Here is a 21,351-nt window from a genome sequence, read left to right on the forward strand (position 1 = left end):
TGCTCTACAGTAATGCGTTTAAAAGCACAGCTAGATTACTTGAAAAACACATTTATAACTGAAATGAACAGGGTTCGACTAAAACTCCAGCTCTTTCTGGAGGACACATGGGATTTCTGTGTTGCCATTATAAGTTCCAGCCACCCCAGGTGAATTTCACATCATATTTGGGTTCGGGGAGGGTGGAGGTGTGGCAAACCAGATTAGAAGATACACTTTTGGCTAATCTGACTTGTCAATGCGTTTCTCAAATGCCTTGAGCCACAGACTCAACTCAGCACCCTCAAAAAGGATTTCTGAACTTGGGGAGTTGGGTCTCAAGGTGATGGCGGGGTGGAGAGTCCTAGATTGTCGATGGTGACACCATGACAGCGGTGATGTTAGATGCATGTAACACATAACGTTGAGATTAAAGTAAGAGCTGCAATACGTGTGCATGTTTGGGGGAGAGGGAAGGATTTGACCCCCAGAAGAGCTGATCTCGGTCAGTTGAGGTGGTGGGTGGGAATAGCCCGGCCATCGGCTCCCTCACCCTGCTGCACACCTCACTCCTTTGCTCCCAGGAACTCCTACCCCACCTCCTGTAGCCCATTCTGGCAGCTGCATCCCTTCACAAAGGCCTTCCTCCCATTGCCCGCCCTCTGCAGCGTGCACCCCTCCTCTGTTAATCACATCAGGCACATCATAACTCCCCTCTGGGTCTCGCTGCACAGGCAGTGCCATGAGATTTCCAGGAAGGTCAAGATGTGGAGGAGTTGAAAACGGGATGGGAACCGCAGTGTTCAGGGGTGTGCGGTGATCCCAGGCCGGTGCCCGCAAGGCCCCACCTCCTGAGAGTCATGGGAGCCCAGAGCTCTGCACAGATCAAAGGGGAGCTCCAGCTGGGAGCTGGGCAAGGACTGAGTGCTAGCCAGGCAGGCTGGGGACAGGGCGAAGGTTCCCTCCGTACACTTGGGGCAGGGGTAGGGAGAACCGTAGCAGCCTCAGGAAATAGAAGCAGCAGGGAGAACGAGGCCACCATGCCCAAAGGTGCACACGGCTGCCAGTCTGCTAATTCAGGGCCGCAAGACCAAGCCAGGCCTGACCAACAGGTGGAGATGGGTAGCCTGGGTAGGATGGGCTCTCAGGCTGGACAGGGTGAGGCCTGCAGCTTGGAAGTGTCCAGACAGACCAAACTGGTAGCCTGCCTGGCAGTCAGGATGGGAACCTCCCTGTAACTGAGGTTAGACTTTGGGTATGCCTGAGCCTCCGGTGCCTGCCCCTTGGCAAGGACTTAACATGTTGTTAATAAGGTCACTTTCAAGTAGGGTGACCATATGTTTCCAGTTGCCCAGGACAGTCCCTGTTGTGATGAGATATATATTAATAGTTCCCACTACCACCCAGAAATGTCTCACTTTTAATTTTTTCTTAATTTTCTATTGAAGTATAGTTGATTTACAATATTGTGTTAGTTTCTGGTGTACTGCATAGTGATTCAGCTATACATACATATATGTATTCCTTTTCACATTCTTTTTCATTACATGTTCTTATAAGATATTGAATATAGTTCCCTGTGCTATACAGTATGTCCTCGTCGTTTATCTATTTTATATACAGTAGTTAGTATCTGTAAATCCTGAACTCCCAATTTATCCCTCCGCACCCACTTTCCCCCGGGTAACCACAAATTTGTTTCCTCTGTCTGAGTCTGTTTCTGTTTTGTAAATAAGTTCATTTTTTTAGATTCCACATTTAAGTGATATCATATATTTGTCTTTCTCTGTCTGACTTACTTCACTTAGAATGATAATCTCTAGGTCCATTCATGTTGCTGCAAATGGCATTATTTTTCATTCTTTTTTATGCCTGAGTAGTATTCCATTGTATATATGTACCACAACTTTATCCAGTCGTCTGTTTATGGACATTTGGGTTGCTTCCATGTCTTGGCTATTGTAAATAGTGCTGGTATGAACATTGGGTGCATGAATCTTTTCAAATTATAGTTTTTTCTGGATATATGCCCAGGAGTGGGATTCCTGGAACCTAGGGAAACTCCATGTTTAGTTTCTTAAGGAATCTCCATCAGAAGTGCCCTAGTTTAGACATCACTCTACCACGGGGAAACATAGACCATCAGGTGCTGGTGGTCCCGACCATCCCTCTGGTCTGTGGGTGCTGCCCCCTCCCATTGGAGTCTTCTGTTACCACTGCTTTATTCCCCAGCACCCTCTCTCCGGAGTCTCCCCTGTGAGGAGTGGGGACCTCAGGGACTCAGTGCAGGCTTGTGTAACGTACTGAAGTCACCTTTGAAACTCAGAAATCAAAGCATCGTTTAGAAGTAGTAGTTGGTGTGGCAGCCTGCTTCTTGGAATAAGGACCCCACCCCGCTTAGTAAGGGCTTTTGGTGATTAGTTTGCAAGTCCACCCAGAATTGGTCCTTTTTTTTTTTCACTCCTGGATAACTTTAGTGCAGTAAAGTACAGTATAATCAAATGCGGCACTTGAAGCTTACGTTATCATACTGTCATGTAAAATCTAAGCCTGCCTCCTAAGTGCCTGTGTTTCACGTTCACACCAGTTCCCTGAAGCATGTTCACATAAAGCCCTCCCAGTTCCAAATCTCAAAACTGAAGTCTTCAGTACACGCTCTGCAGGGGCGCCTGACCCTCTTGGTTTTGTGTCCTGTCCAGTACGGTGCAGAGACCCCTGTTAATAGTGTGTCTGCGTTGTATCATTTAAACCACGAGCCGGGTTCAGGAAGCTGTATTTACGGTGAGATTTGGACCTGCTGCATGAATTAATCATGTGTTTCGTGTCTTGTCGCTTCTCTCCGTGGTCGGGGCTGACCGCCAGGAGGGCTGGAAGTGGTGACGCAAGATTTCATTGAAGGAGTTCAGTTGCTTCAGTCACTGGCAGCAGAGGCCATTTGAAATGCATTAATGATGAGCTTTTGCTGGGTTTTAAAACTGCTTTTCATTTCGCTTTGATGAGCTAATTAATTTGGAAGGGACTTGTGGTTTTAAAAGGGTGTACGCTGAGTCAGGGAAGTGGCAGACCGGACCTGCTGCAGTCCAAGTTGGCATTGCTCTGTTTTCCAAATGCTCTACATTGATCGTGCGAGTCTTATGGATTCCTGCCATGTAGGCATTGGCATTTTTATTGATTTCTTAACCCAATTGTGGCTTTTAATAAAAAAAAAACAAAAACAGGGTTTACTCTGGGCATGACCTAGCGCATGTGTGTGTTGTAGCTGTAAGTCAAGTAGATACAAAGACTGGAAAGGCATAGTTGTGACACTTCAGCAGAGGTTTGTGTTAGAAAATCTTTTATTTGCATATAACAGCCCTATGTAGAAAAGGAATGGTTCGAAATTGTAATTTTATTTTTTGATATTTAAAAAAATTTCAGTAATAAAACAATTTTTTAACTTATTGTGGTGATCATTCCATGATGTACGTAAGGCTGGTCAGTATGCCGTACACCGTACACTTACCCAGTGCCGGATGTCAGTCATATCTCAACAAAACTGGAAGGAAAACACTTGGATGTAAACTCTGTATACTATCACATTTTGAGATAATTGTAACTGTCTAAAAAAGTTATTTTAAAAGTAGATAGGTTTCTGTCTGGTGTTTGAAATGGTGATCCTGTAAGTGGTAACCTTTGAGTTCATTCATTCATTCAGGGGCATTGATAAGCATTTAAGCATTATTATATATCCTTTAGCTCTGCTTTTTTTTTTTTTTTTTTTTTTTTCAGATTGTTAAGGCAGAATACCTCCATGAATGGCTGTTGATTCTCAAAGTCCTAAAACAAACAAGGTCTTTTTTATTTGTTGACCCTTTAGAACAGGTGGTGACTTGCATTTGCATACACAAGAAAAATGCACGTGGTTATGAGCTTTGCACACATTAGTATTTTTCTGTCTGTCACCCAGGAGCATGCCCCCGAGGCTGCAGCAGTCTTCCCAGAGGAGACGCCGAGTCCTCTCCCTCAGAGGCCATGGCCTCCCTCTGCAGGGTTGCCCGCAGGCCAAAAAAATAGCTCTTAGATTTGTTGATCTTTTCTGTTGTCTTTTAAGTCTGCATTTCATTTATTTCCACTGTGGTCTTTATTTCCTTCCTTCTGCCAACTTTGGGCTTAGTTTGTTTTTTTTCCTGTTCCTTGAGGTGTGAAATTGTGTTGTTTATTTGGGACCTTTCTTGTTTCTTAATGTACATGTATCAGTATGAACTTCCCTCTTAAAACTGCTTTTGCTGCATCCCATAAATTTTGGCAGGTTGCATTTCCATTTTCATTTGTCCCAGGCATTTTTTATTTTGTTTTTGACTTATTGGTTGTTCAGTGGCATGCTGTTTAATCTTGACATATTTGTAAATTTCCAGTTTTCTTCTTGTTATTAATTTTTAGTTTCATATTACTGTGGTTGGAAAAGATACCTGATATGATTTCACTCTTAAATTTATTAAGACTTACTTTGTGGCCTAGCATGTGATGTATCCTGGAGAATGTCCATGTGCACTTGAGAAGAATGTATGTTCTGTTGCTTTTGGGTGGAATGTTCTGTATGTATCTTAAGTCCACCTGGTCTAACGTGTTCTTTAGAGCCAATGTTTCCTTATTGATTTTCTGTGTGGATAATCTAACCATCAACAAAAGTGGGATATTAAAGTCTCCTACTATTACTGTATTGCTGTACATTTCTCTCTTTGGGTTTGTTAATATTTGCTTTATATATATTTAGGTGCTCCCAGGTTGGGTACATATATATTTACAAGTGTTATATCCTCTTGTTGGATTGAGATGAAGATTCTTCAAAAGAAGTTACTGTTATGACTGCCTGAATTGGTCTAGCCAGGGGTTATAGAATATAAGACATGGCCCATTCCTTCAAAAATTCTACCTGAGGAGATAAGGCTAACCCACATAAAACAATTAGGGAACTGAACAAGATTATAATTAAGTGTTAAAGGTTAGGGTAGAGTCTGTAAATGCCATACGAGTTTAGAGAAGAGACAGCATTAAGGGCTGGATTAGTGCAGGCACATGAATGACTTGGGGCTTAAAAGAATATTTTGTAGAAAGCTGAGTTTCCCTTTCAGATGAATTGTTATTTTGTTTATTTTTTCTGGTAATTGTCACAAACACACAAATTTCATATGCAACTAAATCATTGGGTTAAAAAAAAAAAAAAAAGCCCTTGAAAGGAATTTTTTTTCCTTACAAGATAGAAAGAAAAGAAAAAACGAAATGATGGCATTATAAGCTGTGGGTAAAGCAAGTTTTCTTTAAAATTTTAATTTTAAAATAATTGTGGAAATGTTAAATTTTCTGACTGAAAAAGCAGCTGTTCTTGTTTTTGCGGTAGACACGGCCCAAGGCAGGGGCTCTTGGACACTTTCTTTCTAGCTTTGGACCGTCATCATTGTCCCCTCAATGCAGTGACAGATTTAAGGTTTAAAAAACCAGGAAAATAAGTTCTTCCTCCTAACCTGTCTGGAAGTAGTGAAGAACCAGCCCGATTTAGGGAGAAAATTGTGATTGGGAAGGTACTCCTAGAATTAATCATGTTTATAGCTAAGAATTCACATTATGTGATTCGACTTGCACGCCTTTTTCAAATTCAGTATGATTTACCGGGCAGTTATTGACAATTAAAATTCTGTAACCACATCTCAGAACAGCTCTGTGCTATAGGAAGTCAGCTGGCTTTACACTGTGCTGAATAAGGAGTTACCATATACACAGTTGAGAAACACGGACAGCTTTCACCCCAAAGTGGGCCACTCAAGTACCATTATTGTAGATCATAAATTACAATTCATGAGCATCAGTATTTTCACTGGAATGTTAAGTGGTGCTAGTGTAGTTTAGAGGAGCTCAGTGCCACCATCAAGTTTTTCATTACTGGAGAAAACCAATGAATTCTATTGCAGTTTACATTGGACACAGATGGAGATGATGGCTTTGTAAATTTACTTGGAATAAATATTTCAGCAGTAGTGAAAGTGTTTCACTGAAAGGGTGTTGTCCTGGAAATATTGTATTTCGTTACGGTCCTCTGATTTTATAATTAAAGACCCCAGTGTCTTAAAGGCAACTGCAACACATGACATAGACTGATCTGGAAGCTTTAACCTGACCTTGAAAACTTCATCTTACAGGAATTGGAAATTTGTTTTCTTTGCATGTAGTTGTTTTGAACATGGGAGTAAGACGTCAAAGGAATCGTCTGAATAATTCTGACCAGAGCGCTTAGAGCAAAGTCGTTTGATTATTTTTTAGACAGAACTATAAAATGGGGTTCATTGCTTCAGATTTTTAAAAATATGTGAATACTTACACATGAGTTAAATTCTAATTTTCACTATATTGATGGGATTTAAAATTAACAAATGACTAGGAAATGATTGACTTCCTTGTCCTTCATAGATATGGGGGTGCAGCCTTCTAAAGCTTTATGCTGAGAGGGCATCTGTCTCTCTTTGATAGTTTCCCAAGGTGTCTTGGGCATAAGCTCCATTTGGTCATGAGCAAAAGTTCCATGGTAGCATTAAGTAGTGGCCTTGGGTAAATAAGACCCAGGGAGAGTGATGTTCATTCTGTTTCTTCTGGGGTGGGGCTAACTTTCATCAAATCCTAAATGATGAGAATATTGAAGCTACACATATATGATAGTGATTTTTTTTTTTCTTTCATGAAGAAGTAGTTTCAGCCTGAAACGTATTTATTGAACAGGGTCTAATGTTGGGTGTACAAACCTTCAGGCAGCATTCAAAGCCCTTACCAAATATGAACTCAGCCTATCCTTACAACAACCCTATGAAGCAGGTACTTACTATAAATATGGTGGGGGCTGAAGGTATTTCTGTAAATGTCTATTTTACAGGTGGGAAAACTGAGACAATAGAGAACATACAATGCTCTTTGACTTCTTGGGGCCCATTGCATCTCCATAGGTGGTTCCAAAACTAGAAAGTCTATAAGCTATTGGATTATTTTGTTCTACTTTGGAATAAAAACCATTTCATAGCTCTAATAAGAGCTCTTTCTGTGATTGATTGATTTGGCTGTTTTCATTATAAAATTCCTTTACTTGTATCCATATATTATGTGTTTTTTTCCCCTTTCCTGTCTCTCAGTTTGTCATTTCTCTTTTGGAAAGCCTTAAAATTCCCTTTGCAACCCTGTGAAACATTTCTCCTCTGCCTGTAACACTCAAGACTGGCATTCTTTCTTAGGAAATGATCATCTTTTTCTTTGCCTTCTAAAGTTTATGTTAAAGCCACAATTCTTAACTTCTTCAAAGAAGAGAGAGAGGTTTGCAGATTACTTTCAGAATCCAATCACAGTCTTACGGAGCCTCTGAAACTCACCTGGACCCGTCAAAGATCTACTTCTATGTTAGGGAGACATTTGTCTCTGAGAGCAGAGGGAAATCTGGGGACTACCGTCCTTTACAAGAGAATAGCTTTTCCCATTAAAGTATTCCTTAAATGTAGTACCTTTGCCAGTTTTGAGTCAAGTAGACAGCCTGTGGTTGGATGCAAATGGATCACCTGTAATCCATCTGAACTATCTTTCTTAACCTCTATATCTCACTTTTTCACTCTTGACTACCTTAAGCTTTGCTCTTTGTATTTATTTTCCAGCAGTTTGACTATAATAATGTAAGTGTAGGAGTGTGTGTGTGTGTGTGTGTGTGTGTGTGTGTGTGTGTGTGTGTGTGATCGTGCTTGAGTTTCTTGGATCCAATTTTGGAAAATAAAATTCTAGGACATTATTTCTTTAAATATTTCGTCTGCCAAATTCTCTCTCTCTCTCTTTTCCTAGTGGGACTCAGTGTTCACATATGTTCACAGCAGCTCTGGATGCACTGTTTTGCATTTTCACATTTTTAACCTTTTTGTGTCCTAGCTTGGATAATTTCTGTTGACATCTCTTCGAGTTCACAGATTCCTTCCTTGGCTGTGCTCAGTCTGCTTATAAGCCTATCAAAGGAATTCATTACCTCTGATATTTGGGGTTTTTAAATAGCATTTCCATTGGACTGTTTTTTAAATAATTTCCATCCTTCTGCTGAAATAGCCCATTTGATCATGAATATTGTCTGCTCCTCCCCTCTGCCCCTGTCCCCAGATTCTTTTGTATATTAATAGTAGGTTTTTTGTCATAGAAAACAAACTTGTGGTTCGAGAGGGGGAAAAAGGGGTTGAGGGGTAAACTGGGAGTTTGGGATATCTATATAGAAAATAGAACCAATTTATATGGCACAGGAAATTATATTCAATACCTTGTAATAGTCTATAATGGAAAAGAATATGAAAAGGACTATATATACATGTATAACTGAATTGCTATGCTGTACACCAGAAACTCACACATTATAAACTGACTATACTTCAATAAAAAAATAAATTTAAAAAATAATAGTTGTTTTAAAGACGCTGTCTGATAGTACCAACATCTTGGTTACCTCTGAGTCTGTCTCTGTTGATTGGTTTATCTCTTGACAGTGGTTTTTTTTTTTTTTTTCCTATGTTCTGTGTGTGTGTGCTGTAATTTTCATTGAATGCTAGACATTAATAAAGACTGAAGTCAATAACATTTATGCTCAGAAATGAGCGTGGGTCTTATTCTCCCAGGTCATCAGTGCTGGGGAAGTTGAGTGGCTACTGTCTACAGTTGGTCTGGGTTTATTCCGAGCTGCTGTTGTGACCTTCAGTGTACCACTGGCTGCAAATCCCTCTCCCCAGGGGCCACCATAACCTTGTGTTGATATGGGAACTAGGGTCCTAGAGGGTTTACTCAGGGTTCCTGCTCTACCCCAGCTTTCATCTGCAGATGCCTGCGTTGGAAAGGGGTCTCTTTCCACGCTCCTGCCCCTCCCCTGTGGTACACTTGCCACGTGGTGCCCGGCTTCTGGTGGAGTTGGGGGGTCTCTTCGTCCTCCTGGTCTAGGCTCACTCTTAGGCAGCCCTGTGCACGTGAGACCTTCTGGGTGTTCCTGCCCTGCTCCCCAGGCAGCCGGCTCTGCCTGTATCTGTGGTGAGTCTGGACAGGAGACAGTTTTCTGCTCCTCTCTTGGTGGCCACAGAGTTCTGCTGAGTCCAGGGTTCTTCTAACCCCTCTGGCAGTAGATCTTTGGCTGCAGAAGTAGGTGGATTTTGCTTGCTCCCTCCCCCAGTGGCCCAGGGAGAAGAGGGGCTGGCCGCCATTCCCCCAGGGGCTAAGGCTTTTGCTTCTTGAGAGAGGACAGATGGGGAAGGAGGCAGAGTTCTTTGCTGTCCCCATCGCCTGCTGCATACCTGTGCCCTGGTCCCCTGCAGAGGGGCTCTCTCCTGCTCTGCCCCTGTCCTTCCCAGGAGCACCCATGAGGGCTCACCTGTGAGCACAAAGTCTGCCCGCGTCTGGGCTCCCAGTGACTCCACACTGGGCCTTCAGGATTCCCTTAAAATCTTAACCAATTGCCTTTATGTGCCTCCATGATGGCCTCTTCCTCCCGTGCTCTGCAAGATGGGGAAGCACAGCCTGGGTCCTGTCTCTCCCCGGAGGGGCTTCCATTCCCCGGTAACTGCAGTTCTCTGATGGATACAAGACAGGTCATGATGTTATTGACAGTCCGGCTTTTCCTGGCTCAGTGAGAGTGACGTTCTCTCTTGGCTTTCTGCATTCCCGGCTGTCATCGGAGCTGGACTCGCCCACATTCAGGACTTCCGGATCACCCAGAGGTTCCCAGCCCATCAGCAGACCAGGGAGGAGACGGTCCTGGGGCCAAACAGCTTTCTGTTCCCTCAGGGAAGGGCCCTTCCACGGGACCTGGCAGCTTCAGCATTTAACCACACCTAGCTTTTCTTCATGTTATTTTATCCTGTTTCAGTGCATCTGATCTTATAAAATGACCTTCAGAGTTTTTGCTACAGATCCTTTTCTTTCTTTCCTTTTTGCTCATCTTGGAGAGCACATCAAAGTTTTAAAGATGTATGAAAAACCTTGCGAGGGAACCCTGATGTGCCGGCCCGACCTCTCCCCTCCATTCAGAGCTGTTATTACTGAGCCAGAGAAAGGTCAGGCCTTGCTGTGCTTGTGTGATGGGCCTCGAGTTGTTTCTGGGGGTTTTGCTTTGCTTTGTTAAGGACAGAATTTTCTCTAACCCAGCGTTTCTAAACTCTCTTTAATCCTAGACTCCCTTCAATAAACATAAAGGTCTCCAATTCTTCTTTAATGTTACTTATAAATCAGATTCAATACCTTGACTCAAAATGAACCAGAAGGATAAATGGCTGCTTTGTCCTCGCGCTGCGTCCTGGTCCTGTTTTGTCCCCACCCCCATATAGCATCATGGCGAGACTCGGGCACCGTCTGTGCCGGGGTGTGAAGCTAGATATTGATTCATCATTTTCTCGTGGTGTTTCTTGAGAAAGAGGCAAACAGAAAATGGAAACAAATCAGTTTAGAAATACAAGAGGTCATTAAAAAAGAACAAAATAATGCCATTTACTGTAATATGGGTGGACTGGAGATGATCGTACTAAGTGAAGTTAAGTCAGACAGAGAAAGACAAATATCACATGACATCACTTATATGTGGAATCTAAAAAAATTATACAAATGAACTTATTTACAAAACAGAAACAGACTCAGACATAGAAAACAAACTTACGGTTACTGGGGGGGGAGGGGAAGTGGAGGGATAAATTGGGAGTTTGGGATTAGCAGATACAAACTACTATATATAAAATAGATGAACAAGAGGTCCTACTGTACAGCACAGGGAACTATATTCAATACCTTGAAATAACCTATAATGAAAAAGAATATAATATATATATAAACATGTATAACTGAATCACTATGCTGTACACCAGAGACTAACACAACATTGTAAATGGACTATACTTCAAATTAAAAAAAGACAGAAGAGGGGGAGGACACAGCTCGAGTGGCAGAGCAGAGGCTTAGCATGCACGAGGTCCTGGATTCGATCCCCGGTACTCCCTCTAAACATACGTGAACAAACCTAATTACCTCCCCCTGCCCAAAATAACATTTTTTTAATTAAAAAAAAGAAAGAAAGAAATACAAGAGGAATGCCGTAGGACTGGGGAGACGATTCTCTCCCAACAGGACATGAGACGAGACTCGGACTCCGCGGGTGGGTTCTCCTGCTCCAGGAGGCACTAAAGCAGTTGGATCAGAGCCAAGTACTTCTTTGTGACCAGCAAAGAAGTGAAGCCCACCTGTTTGTCACCTCATTTCAGGATGAGAATTTCTGAAATTGCCTACACCCATTTATGAAACTGCCACCTCTGAAATAGCCCAGATGGGAATTTTAGAGGCCAAAAGGCAGGGACAGACTGCTGTTAAATAAAGTAGGCAGTCTTATTACAAATAGGCATGTTTTTCCATTGGGCTCCACGTGGCCGTTTCCATTTTTTAATGTTACATGTACATCCTATAAACGTTCTGATTCTCCCTGAGTTTGCTGTGGTGCAGAAAAGCTTGGGTAGCCTCCTCCTAGTTCATCTCTTCCATAAAATTATCCTTGGTACGAGCGTGTTGTTCTGTAAACGAGTGTCATTTACATGTGTAAACAAATCTTTAGGCTTCTCTTCAGTTCAAAGCTTCATGATTCCTTATGTAGATTTCAGAATCCCAGGGTTGACAGGGAGGTGTGTTCTTCTGGAGGCTGGACTTCTTCCAGGCTGGGCGTCAGCTTTGTGTCCCTTCTCTCGGGGTGTGTTAGCAAGTGCTGATCAAGCAGCAGAAACACCCCCCGGGTCGGAGTTGACGTGTAGTTTTGTCCACTCACAAGCTTTGGGCAACGGGTACTTAAAATATTAAGACCCAGTTCTGAAACGTCATCTATACTTTTTTAAAAAAGTATTCGGAGGCATCTCCATCTCATCAGAAACGTGTGTTTTTCCCCCCAGGTTTCAGGTGATGAGCACCTGTAAGTTACATGCATTTAATTCTCCTTTAGTTAAAAACCTGTATGTGTGGCACATACGGTTCAATCACTTTTTAATTTTACATTTAAACAAACTTACACTAAGAGGAACATAGCAAATAGGGGGTGAGGGTAGAGCTCAGTGGTAGAGTGCATACCTAACATGCACGAGGTCTTGGAGTCAATCCCCAGCACCGTGATTGAAAATAAAATAAACCTTAAAAAAAGAAAAGAAAGCAGGTCCCAGCCCTGCTGCTGCTGAGCGAGCTCGGTGTTTGGCTCATGCCCCGTTCCTTGGCTGCCAGGCTGGAAAGTGAAGGCGGGTGCAGATACGTAGGTGTGGGGTGACGATTCTGAGGTCAAGGCGGGCCGGTTGGGGGCCAGGATCTCCTGCTGATGAAGCTCAGTTCTCCTCCCTCCCACACAGCGCTCTGTCCTCCTCGCCCTGTCCTCTGGGCTCTGGGGGAACAGTCCACCTTCACACCCACCCGTGGCTTCCAGCCGGTGATCCTGGTCCATCCAGTGATGAGCGCAAGCTCAGGTCTGTCGTCCTGTTGGTCTCTAAGCCGGGGAGAGGATGGGGCAGTTCCAGGCGAGAGCAGATTGAGGGGGAGGGAGGAGAGGCCGTCTCTGGTCAGGGGAGTCCCCACTGTCAGTACATCAGCCTGGGCTTGGGTGACCATCATCTCCTTCATGTGTCGGAGTCAGTGATCTGAAGTCACCGAGCAAAGCCTGGCCTGGCTTGTGAAAAGCAAGGCACAGATATGCTGTTGACATTGCTGCTTGTCCCACAGACGTGGGTGTATGAGCACATGTGCATGTTACTCACCTGCTGTGCAGTTTGGCTTTTTCCTCTTAATAAAAAGGAGACATAGTAGGGAGGGTATAGCTCAGTGGTAGAGTGTGTGCTTAGCATGCACGAGGTCCTGGGTTCAATCCCCAGAACCTCCATTAAAATAATAATAATAATAATGAAGTAAATAAATAAACCTAATTAGCCTCCCCCCAAAAAGGACAAAATACTGGGCTTTAAGAAAAAAAAAGGAGACCTAAGAATTAAAAATGTATCACTTGCAATAAATTAGAAAGTGGTAGTTAAATATTAACCAATATGTTGAAAATGACAGAATAAAAGATTACAGTTTTGAGAAAGTGCTGTACGTTCTATTTTAACGAATAAATGGGTAGGCGCCAACATTTATCTTTGTGATTGCTTTTTACTAGTGGCAGCTTTGAGATGTAATTTATAACAACTGCAAAATTCCCGGACTTAATTAGTATTTTGTCTGCTAAAGGTAAATGTCTGTTTTTAAAGGTAAAGACAGCCCTCATTCTGAAATACAGGGAATTCATACATTTGTTTCACGCCCTTCTGAGTGGCTGATTACAAATTTAATTTCATGCCGACTTGCTTGAATAGAGAGAACACAGTCTCAGCTTTCGGGACGGGAACAGCTATATCACGGTGTATCTTAAGGACACAGTTATCGCAGCTTTCATGGCTCTTGCAGTTTATTGTTCTGAGGATCCAGTGTTTTATCTTGGCAATTGGATCACAGAAGCCTCTATGGTTCATTTTGAAACTTTGAGGGAAATGATCCCCATATGATTTAACGTTTTAGGTCTAATTACCTTCTGCAGATTGCTTCTGGAAGTATGGGTAGTCAAAAAGTAAAAGTGGCTTTAAATTTCAGACTTAGAGAATGGCATAAGCACTTTTTAAAATGTGGAGGTTTTATTCAAAACAGATTTCTCTCCAGCACAGGAAAGGTAGAATGAATGCCTTTGTATAATAATATTTTGCACACTGCTTTCTTTATGGCCATGAAAGGTATAGAACCCCAGCCTCCATCTCTGTTTCTTATTTATGAATATAATGACTTACTGAAAAATTATCACACACTTCATGTACCTCCTGAAAGGCAATCACGTTTTAGGTTGAAATTGTGAAAGATGTTGTAAGACCATTTGACCAATTCTTTAAAAAAAAAATAATAAAAGTGTCTGTCCAGGGAAAGAACTTAAATACATACGTAGACGTGGAGTCAGCACCCGTGACATCGTGCACCCTCACCAATCCTGAGGCGTCCGGATTGGTGATGCAGACTGCTTTACAAATAGATGCTGCGTGACTTTCTCACTTGTTGGTGTTAATAGCCTGTGAACATTGGAAGAACTTAGGTGCCATTGTCTAGATGGCAGCCTGGTGCATGGTAGCAGGCTTCCATAAACCCACCTCCAGCACTTTAGCAGCTCCTCCAGCTGAAATCTGGGCCTCCCACCCAGACTTAATCCAAGTAAAAATCTGAAGTATTCAGGACCATGACGAATCTAATCTGAGATTCCAAAGAGCCGGGGACTTTTGCTGGAATTCCAACATCTACTCATTTGACACACAATGTAATGGTTCACACTTGGTTTCCAGAAATAGCCCAGACATCTTCATGAGTCCAGTTGGTTAGGAAGTGGCTTTCAACTTGATTGGACATTCCCATCCCTGGAGTGTTCCCTAAGCTATAAATTCCCGGCCACCACCCCCTAGAGAGCTGAGACCATGAGGCTGGGGATCTGCATTTTAACCAGGTAATCCAGGTGATTCTGAGGAAAGTGGCCTAGTGACAACCCTTTGAGAAGCACTGGTACAGGAGGTGCACACACAGCAGGACCTGCTTAGCGGGTGTGTGACCTGTGCACCTGCACAGTCTCGACACGCAGAGTGACCCTGTGCTTGGCTCACTGCTCTTCCGTGAACTTCTTGAAATTCGTAATAATTTTTGAACGAGGAGTCTGCGTTTTACTTTCCCCTGAGCCCTGCAAATGGTGCGGCCAGTTCTCTCTGCTAGCTTTTATTGTGTATTACTGGAAATGTGTTTCTGGACGTTCATGGATTGCAATTATTCCATAGCAATTCTTTACCTGTTTGTATTAGGCTGTAAACGCCAGGGCCACCTCTAAGCTTTGGAAGTGAGTATCATTCATTGCAGGACACACAACAGGAAATTCTAAGAGTATGATTTATTTCCCCAGGGAAGTTAAATTTTTCTTCCTAGTCCTGAGCATAGAAACCTACATCTGTGTTATCCTGATGCACTATTATTTTTCCTCCTAGGATGGTACAAAACAAAAGAGAGAGCGGAAAAAGACCGTCTCGTTCAGCAGCATGCCCACGGAGAAGAAGATCAGCAGTGCAAGTGACTGCATCAACTCCATGGTGGAGGGCTCAGAGCTCAAAAAGCTTCGCTCCAACTCCAGAATTTACCACCGGTATTTTCTGCTGGACGCTGACATGCAGAGCCTGAGGTGGGAACCATCTAAGAAGGACTCTGAGAAAGCCAAGATTGACATTAAGTCCATCAAGGAAGTGAGAACGGGGAAAAACACGGACATATTCCGCAGCAACGGCATTTCCGACCAGATATCTGAAGACTGCGCGTTTTCGGTCATCTACGGGGAGAATTACGAGTCGCTCGATCTGGTGGCCAACTCTGCAGATGTTGCGAACATCTGGGTCACGGGCCTGCGGTACCTCATCTCTTACGGGAAACACACACTCGATATGTTAGAAAGTAGTCAGGACAACATGAGGACTTCTTGGGTTTCGCAGAAGTTTAGTGAGATTGATGTAGATAACCTTGGACATGTAAGCCTGTGCAGTGCTGTGCAGTGTATCAGAAACCTCAATCCTGGCTTAAAAACGAGCAAAATTGAGCTCAAGTTCAAAGAATTGCACAAATCCAAGGACAAAGCTGGTACTGAAGTCACCCAGGAAGAATTTGTTGAGGTTTTCCATGAGCTTTGTACCCGACCTGAAATTTATTTCCTCTTAGTCCAGTTTTCAAGCAATAAAGAATTCCTTGACACCAAGGACCTTATGATGTTTCTTGAGGCAGAGCAGGGTGTGGCCCATATCAACGAGGAAATAAGCCTTGAAATTATTCACAAGTATGAGCCATCCAGAGAGGGTCAGGAAAAGGGCTGGCTTTCCATAGACGGGTTCACTAATTACCTTATGTCACCTGACTGTTACATATTTGACCCGGAGCACAAGAAGGTCTGTCAGGATATGAAGCAGCCCTTGTCTCATTACTTTATAAACTCATCTCACAACACGTACTTGATAGAGGACCAGTTCCGAGGTCCCTCTGACATCACAGGGTACATCCGCGCTCTTAAGATGGGCTGCCGGAGCGTCGAGCTGGATGTGTGGGACGGGCCAGATAATGAGCCTGTCATCTACACAGGCCACACCATGACCTCTCAGATCGTCTTCCGCAGCGTCATCGACATCATTAACAAGTACGCGTTCTTCGCTTCAGAATACCCTCTCATCTTGTGCTTGGAAAACCACTGTTCCATCAGACAGCAGAAGGTGATGGTTCAACACATGAAGAAGATTTTAGGCGATAAGCTCTACACGACGTCGCCCAACGTCGAGGAGTCGTACCTGCCATCCCCAGATGTCCTGAAAGGGAAGATCCTGATTAAAGCCAAGAAGCTGTCCTCGAGCTGCTCCGGCGTGGAGGGAGACGTCACCGATGAGGACGAAGGGGCGGAGATGTCGCAGAGGGCGGGCAAGGAGGACGTGGAGCAAGCCAACCACGTGCCCGCGAAGCGCTTCCAGCTCTGCAAAGAGCTGTCCGAGCTGGTGAGCATCTGCAAGTCAGTGCAGTTCAGAGAGTTCCAGGTGTCGTTCCAGGTGCAGAAGTACTGGGAGGTCTGCTCCTTCAACGAGGTGCTCGCCAGCAAATACGCCAACGAGAGTCCCGGGGACTTCGTCAATTACAACAAGCGCTTTCTGGCCAGGGTCTTCCCCAGTCCCATGAGAATTGACTCCAGCAACATGAACCCTCAGGATTTCTGGAAGTGCGGCTGTCAGATCGTGGCCATGAACTTTCAGACCCCGGGACTCATGATGGACCTGAACATCGGCTGGTTCCGGCAGAACGGGAACTGTGGCTACGTCCTCCGTCCGGCCATCATGAGGGAGGAGGTCTCCTTCTTCAGTGCCAATACCAAAGACTCTGTCCCAGGAGTCTCCCCGCAGCTCCTTCACATCAAGATCATCAGCGGGCAGAACTTCCCCAAGCCCAAGGGGTCTGGCGCCAAAGGGGACGTGGTGGACCCTTACGTCTATGTGGAGATTCACGGGATCCCTGCTGACTGTGCAGAACAAAGGACAAAAACCGTGCACCAGAACGGAGACGCCCCCATATTTGACGAAAGCTTTGAGTTTCAGATCAACCTGCCGGAACTGGCCATGGTGCGCTTCGTGGTCCTGGATGATGACTACATCGGGGACGAGTTCATCGGTCAGTACACCATTCCCTTCGAGTGTTTGCAGACTGGCTACCGCCACGTCCCACTGCAGTCGCTGACCGGGGAGGTCCTAGCACACGCGTCCCTCTTCGTCCACGTGGCCATCACTAACCGAAGGGGAGGCGGGAAACCTCACAAAAGGGGCCTTTCTGTGCGGAAAGGGAAGAAGTCCAGGGACTATGCGTCCTTGAGAACGCTGTGGATTAAAACCGTGGATGAGGTGTTCAAGAACGCCCAGCCCCCGATCCGGGATGCCACGGACCTGCGGGAGAACATGCAGGTATGCTCAGGTGCCCAGCTGTGTTCCTCTGTGCGTGTGTGCATGTGGTTTATGAGTGGGTTGGGGGATTTCTTAAAATACAAGTGTATTTGATCCTAAATACTTTGTAAACTCCACTTAGTTATTAGAATGTTTACCACTGGTTTTTTTTTGTAACGTCTAAATTTCTGAAACCACAGTTGCTATTGAAGACGCTGACAGCATGTTGGAAGGAGCCAGCCTTGTTGCGTTGTCTCACAGGGGTCCTGGTCTCTGTTAACTGCCACTCAGCAGCCCCCCGTCTTCTCTAGACGCCTGCATGGGAGTGTCTGATATTTCTGAATATTCCTCAGCTGGGACACGCACTAACAGCCCATCGGAATGGAAGGGACACTTTCCAGTCCTGTCTTGTGGGGCTGCGATGCTGGGAGACTGGCAATCCCTCACACCAGCCAGAGTGTTTGCGCCTGTCTTGACTTTAGAGCTGTTACCTAATCATTTAAGTTAAAGACACGTGAGGCCTGTATTTATTAGATGGTGAAGATAATTACCTCTGAACCACATTGTGGCTAAAGGTGGCCAGTGAGGATTATGTATGTCATTAAGGATCGTCCACGTGTCTTAACAGGACACTGGGGCCGCGAGCAATGCAAAACCAGGCAGGGAGGGCCTGCCTCCCACAGACGCTGGCCCTGGCTGGTCCCAGTGTGTGAGCACTCTGGGCCAGTTTGAGAACAAAAAACCAAAAAGGTAGATACATCTTTTTGTGTATATATATATATGTATCTTTATAACGAGTATGAGCAGAATGCCAGCAGCAAGTAAAATTAAAAGACCTTCCCGTAATAGAGAAATTGCATTTTCTGTTTGTCTCAGAGTAACTGCGTCACAGCAATGTGGAAGGCTGTCCCTATTTCTGAAGGTGATGTGGCTGGTGGACCTCAGCGCTGAGCGGGCCCCGCCTTGCAGTTGCTACTGTGCACATGAAGCCAAGCGTCACCCTCTGGGGCCGCGTGTCTGCACTGACCCCCCACCCCACCCCGGCGTGGTCGAGGGTGCCTGCGGGGCACAGGCGCAGGGGCCGGGATGCAGCCGGGAGCAGACAGATGACTCTGGTCGGGGATGGGCAGCGGGAAGGGAAGGGGCAGCAGGTAGCAAGCTGAGAATAAACAAACAGGACAAGTTGGGAAGATGGGGAAGAAATAACAAGGAGGAGCGATGGAGGGGCTGGGGACCCCCTTAGATCTCAATTAAAATTTATTGTTCTAGGCAGTCAACATCCAAGTGATTTGGAACAAAATGATACACATTTTGATGTTTGACACCCCTATTTAAAGCAATATTAATAAAAAGAAAATGGTGAAATTTAAAACTGGATAGCAGTACTAACTCCAAGAACTGGCGTATCTGAGAGCAGAGGGCACAGGGCTTGGAGGGGGGCATAGATACCCCCACCCCCCGGCTGCCGCGCTTAGCCCAGATCAGGAGCCAGGTGTGCCCGAAGAACTCCTATTTCAGTTAGAATTTACCTGTTATTGTAGCCCAGTGATTAAGAGTATAGGCCTCAGCCTCTGTGGACCTCAGGTAGGATCTTGGCCCCCTTACCTCCCAGCTGTGTGACCTTAGACAGGCCACAGAGGGAAGTCCCAGCTGGGGTTCGGCTTCCTTAAGCACAGCCTGGCTTGTTGGGAGGGTCAGCTGTGGTCACGTGTATTACATATGCCTCAGATGGAGCTGGCCCTTGGTCAGCGCTCAGAGGATGCTGACTCCTGGCATTTTACAGTGTGGGAGGGCCTTCGTTCATGGGTATTTTAATGGCGCACCTCTGGTGATTAGAAAAAGAAGAGCATTGGGAGCAGGAGAAGCAGTGAGGTCCCTGGAGATGGGACTCAGGGAAGGGAAGACCGTGGGTACCCAAGGTCTCCCGTGGGCAGACCTCAGAGTTCCCTTAGCTGTGCAACCAGCAGGCATAAACAGGTGAGAGAGACTCAGGTTTCTGCCTCCCAAATACTCCCCTCCTTTTCGGATGGCTGGCATATTTGATATTTATTTTAAACCTGATTTTTTTTTTCTTAATTGTCACCTTTTTGAATGCAGATTTTTTTTTTTTGGTTGTTTGCTCATAATTACATATCAGCCTTAGCACCACTGTGAACTTTGATCTGAAAAGAGGCTTTGCCCTTGGGAAGAATTTAACTTATTTGCATTTTCTGTACCTCTGATAAATTGTCATGACAAATGTCCGTAACTATGTTTGCTTTGGAAAATAGCCATGTTTTCCCCCCCAGATAAGATAATTTTTAGCCACGTCTGTTGTAACACTGCTAATACTGTCGTACCAGGCAGTCCAAGTATAACCCAGTGTATATCAAGTGTAATAATGTCCATGAGAAGTTAGACCCCAGGTGAATTACAGCGCGCCTTGTCTCTTCCCACTGAGCAGAATGCGGTGGTGTCCTTCAAGGAGCTGTGTGGCCTCTCGTCTGTGGCCAACCTCATGCAGTGCATGCTGGCCGTGTCTCCCCGCTTCCTGGGACCCGATAACACGCCCCTGGTGGTCCTGAATCTCAGCGAGCAGTATCCCACGATGGAGTTGCAGGGGATCGTCCCTGAGGTTCTGAAGAAGATCGTGACAACTTACGACATAGTGAGTCCCTCTTTGCACTTTTCTGGAGCCTGGGGAGAGGGGGTCTTGGGACAAGAACCCGGACGTGCTTGGGGGCTCCTGCTAAGGTGTGCTTTCCTGTTTCACGCTTCATTTTTCCTGGGTTGTAAAAGTGATTCCTCCAAGTTCTCTGTATTTGAAAGACTTGAGTGTTTCATTGTTGCTGTCTTAGAAAGCAGGATTCAGACCCTTGCCTGAGCTGGATCAAATAGTCATTAGCTTTTCACAGACGTATCTGAACTGATTTCTCCAGCATAGTCTATTTTCCACACGTAGATGATAAAGAATTTTTTTACTCTGTCCCCGCAATCTGCCATTGATACACTCGTTTTTATTTTGTCTCATTTTTCAAACCGGCAAAGGTGAGAAAGTTAATTTTTTTCTAAAATGTATTTTAAGTACCGTCGGGGGGTGGGGGAGGTGCTCCTGTCACGTGACTCTGCTGTGTGTTGCTTTCCTGCCTCACAGCAGTTGCACTGAGATGCCTGTGATTGGTTTGGTTTGGGTGGGGAGGGGGTGTGTAATTAGGTTTATTTATTTATTTTAATGAAGGTACTGGGGATTGAATCCAGGACCTCGTGCATGCTAAGCACGCGCTCTACCACTGAGCTATACCCTCCCCTAGTGCCTGTAATTTGTAATCAGCTTGGCATTAATGAGGTAGCCTCAGGACCCTAGAGTACTACATTTTGCACTGAAGGTATGTCCTGCATTTTCTTAATTGCATCCTGTTCTTGCTGCACGTTTTGATTTATCGTAATCCTAAGGGAGGCGTCAGTGGGTGGACAGCACTTGTTTCCAGCTCACAGTGTACAGGACCCACGGTGAGCACTGGCAGCTCCTCTCCGGCAGGTCAGGGCCAAGGGTGGCGGTGGACAGCCAGTCCCCTCCCAGATGGGCGAGGCAGTCAGCTGTTACCATTCCTGGTGCTCGGAAGTAAGAGGCCCCACCCAGCACCTCCCCACCACACACACACACACACACACACCAAGGACACGAGCGAAGACCGCAGAAACATGGGGCTGCTTCTGATGTAGCCCGCTATGGTCTAAGACAAATCAGGATAGGCGTCGTAAACCTTAACAGAAATATCTCTTACTGTTCTATAAACTGATCTGAAAGCTGCAGTTCAGAGGGATTTATACCACTTAAAGGAAAGAAAAAAATGCTTTA

At 44.9% G+C, this 21,351-nt stretch overlaps 1 protein-coding gene across 4 annotated transcripts in view; it reads left to right on the forward strand.

The window, feature by feature from the left end:
- PLCL2 (phospholipase C like 2) overlaps positions 1–21,351 on the forward strand; it is a 173,097-nt gene that overhangs the window by 90,304 nt on the left and 61,442 nt on the right. For all 4 annotated transcript variants that reach the window (XR_010382904.1, XM_064490928.1, XM_064490933.1 and 1 more), the window contains exons 2-3: positions 15,048–17,534; positions 19,957–20,160. Coding sequence is in view for 3 of the 4 variants with exons in the window: in XM_064490928.1 (XP_064346998.1) it covers positions 15,048–17,534; positions 19,957–20,160 (2,691 nt within the window). In the remaining variant the exon portion in view is untranslated. The remainder of the gene's footprint in view (positions 1–15,047; positions 17,535–19,956; positions 20,161–21,351) is intronic.

The sequence above is a fragment of the Camelus dromedarius genome, chromosome 2 (genome assembly GCF_036321535.1).
Source record: "Camelus dromedarius isolate mCamDro1 chromosome 2, mCamDro1.pat, whole genome shotgun sequence".
Classification (NCBI taxonomy): Eukaryota; Metazoa; Chordata; class Mammalia; order Artiodactyla; family Camelidae; genus Camelus; species Camelus dromedarius.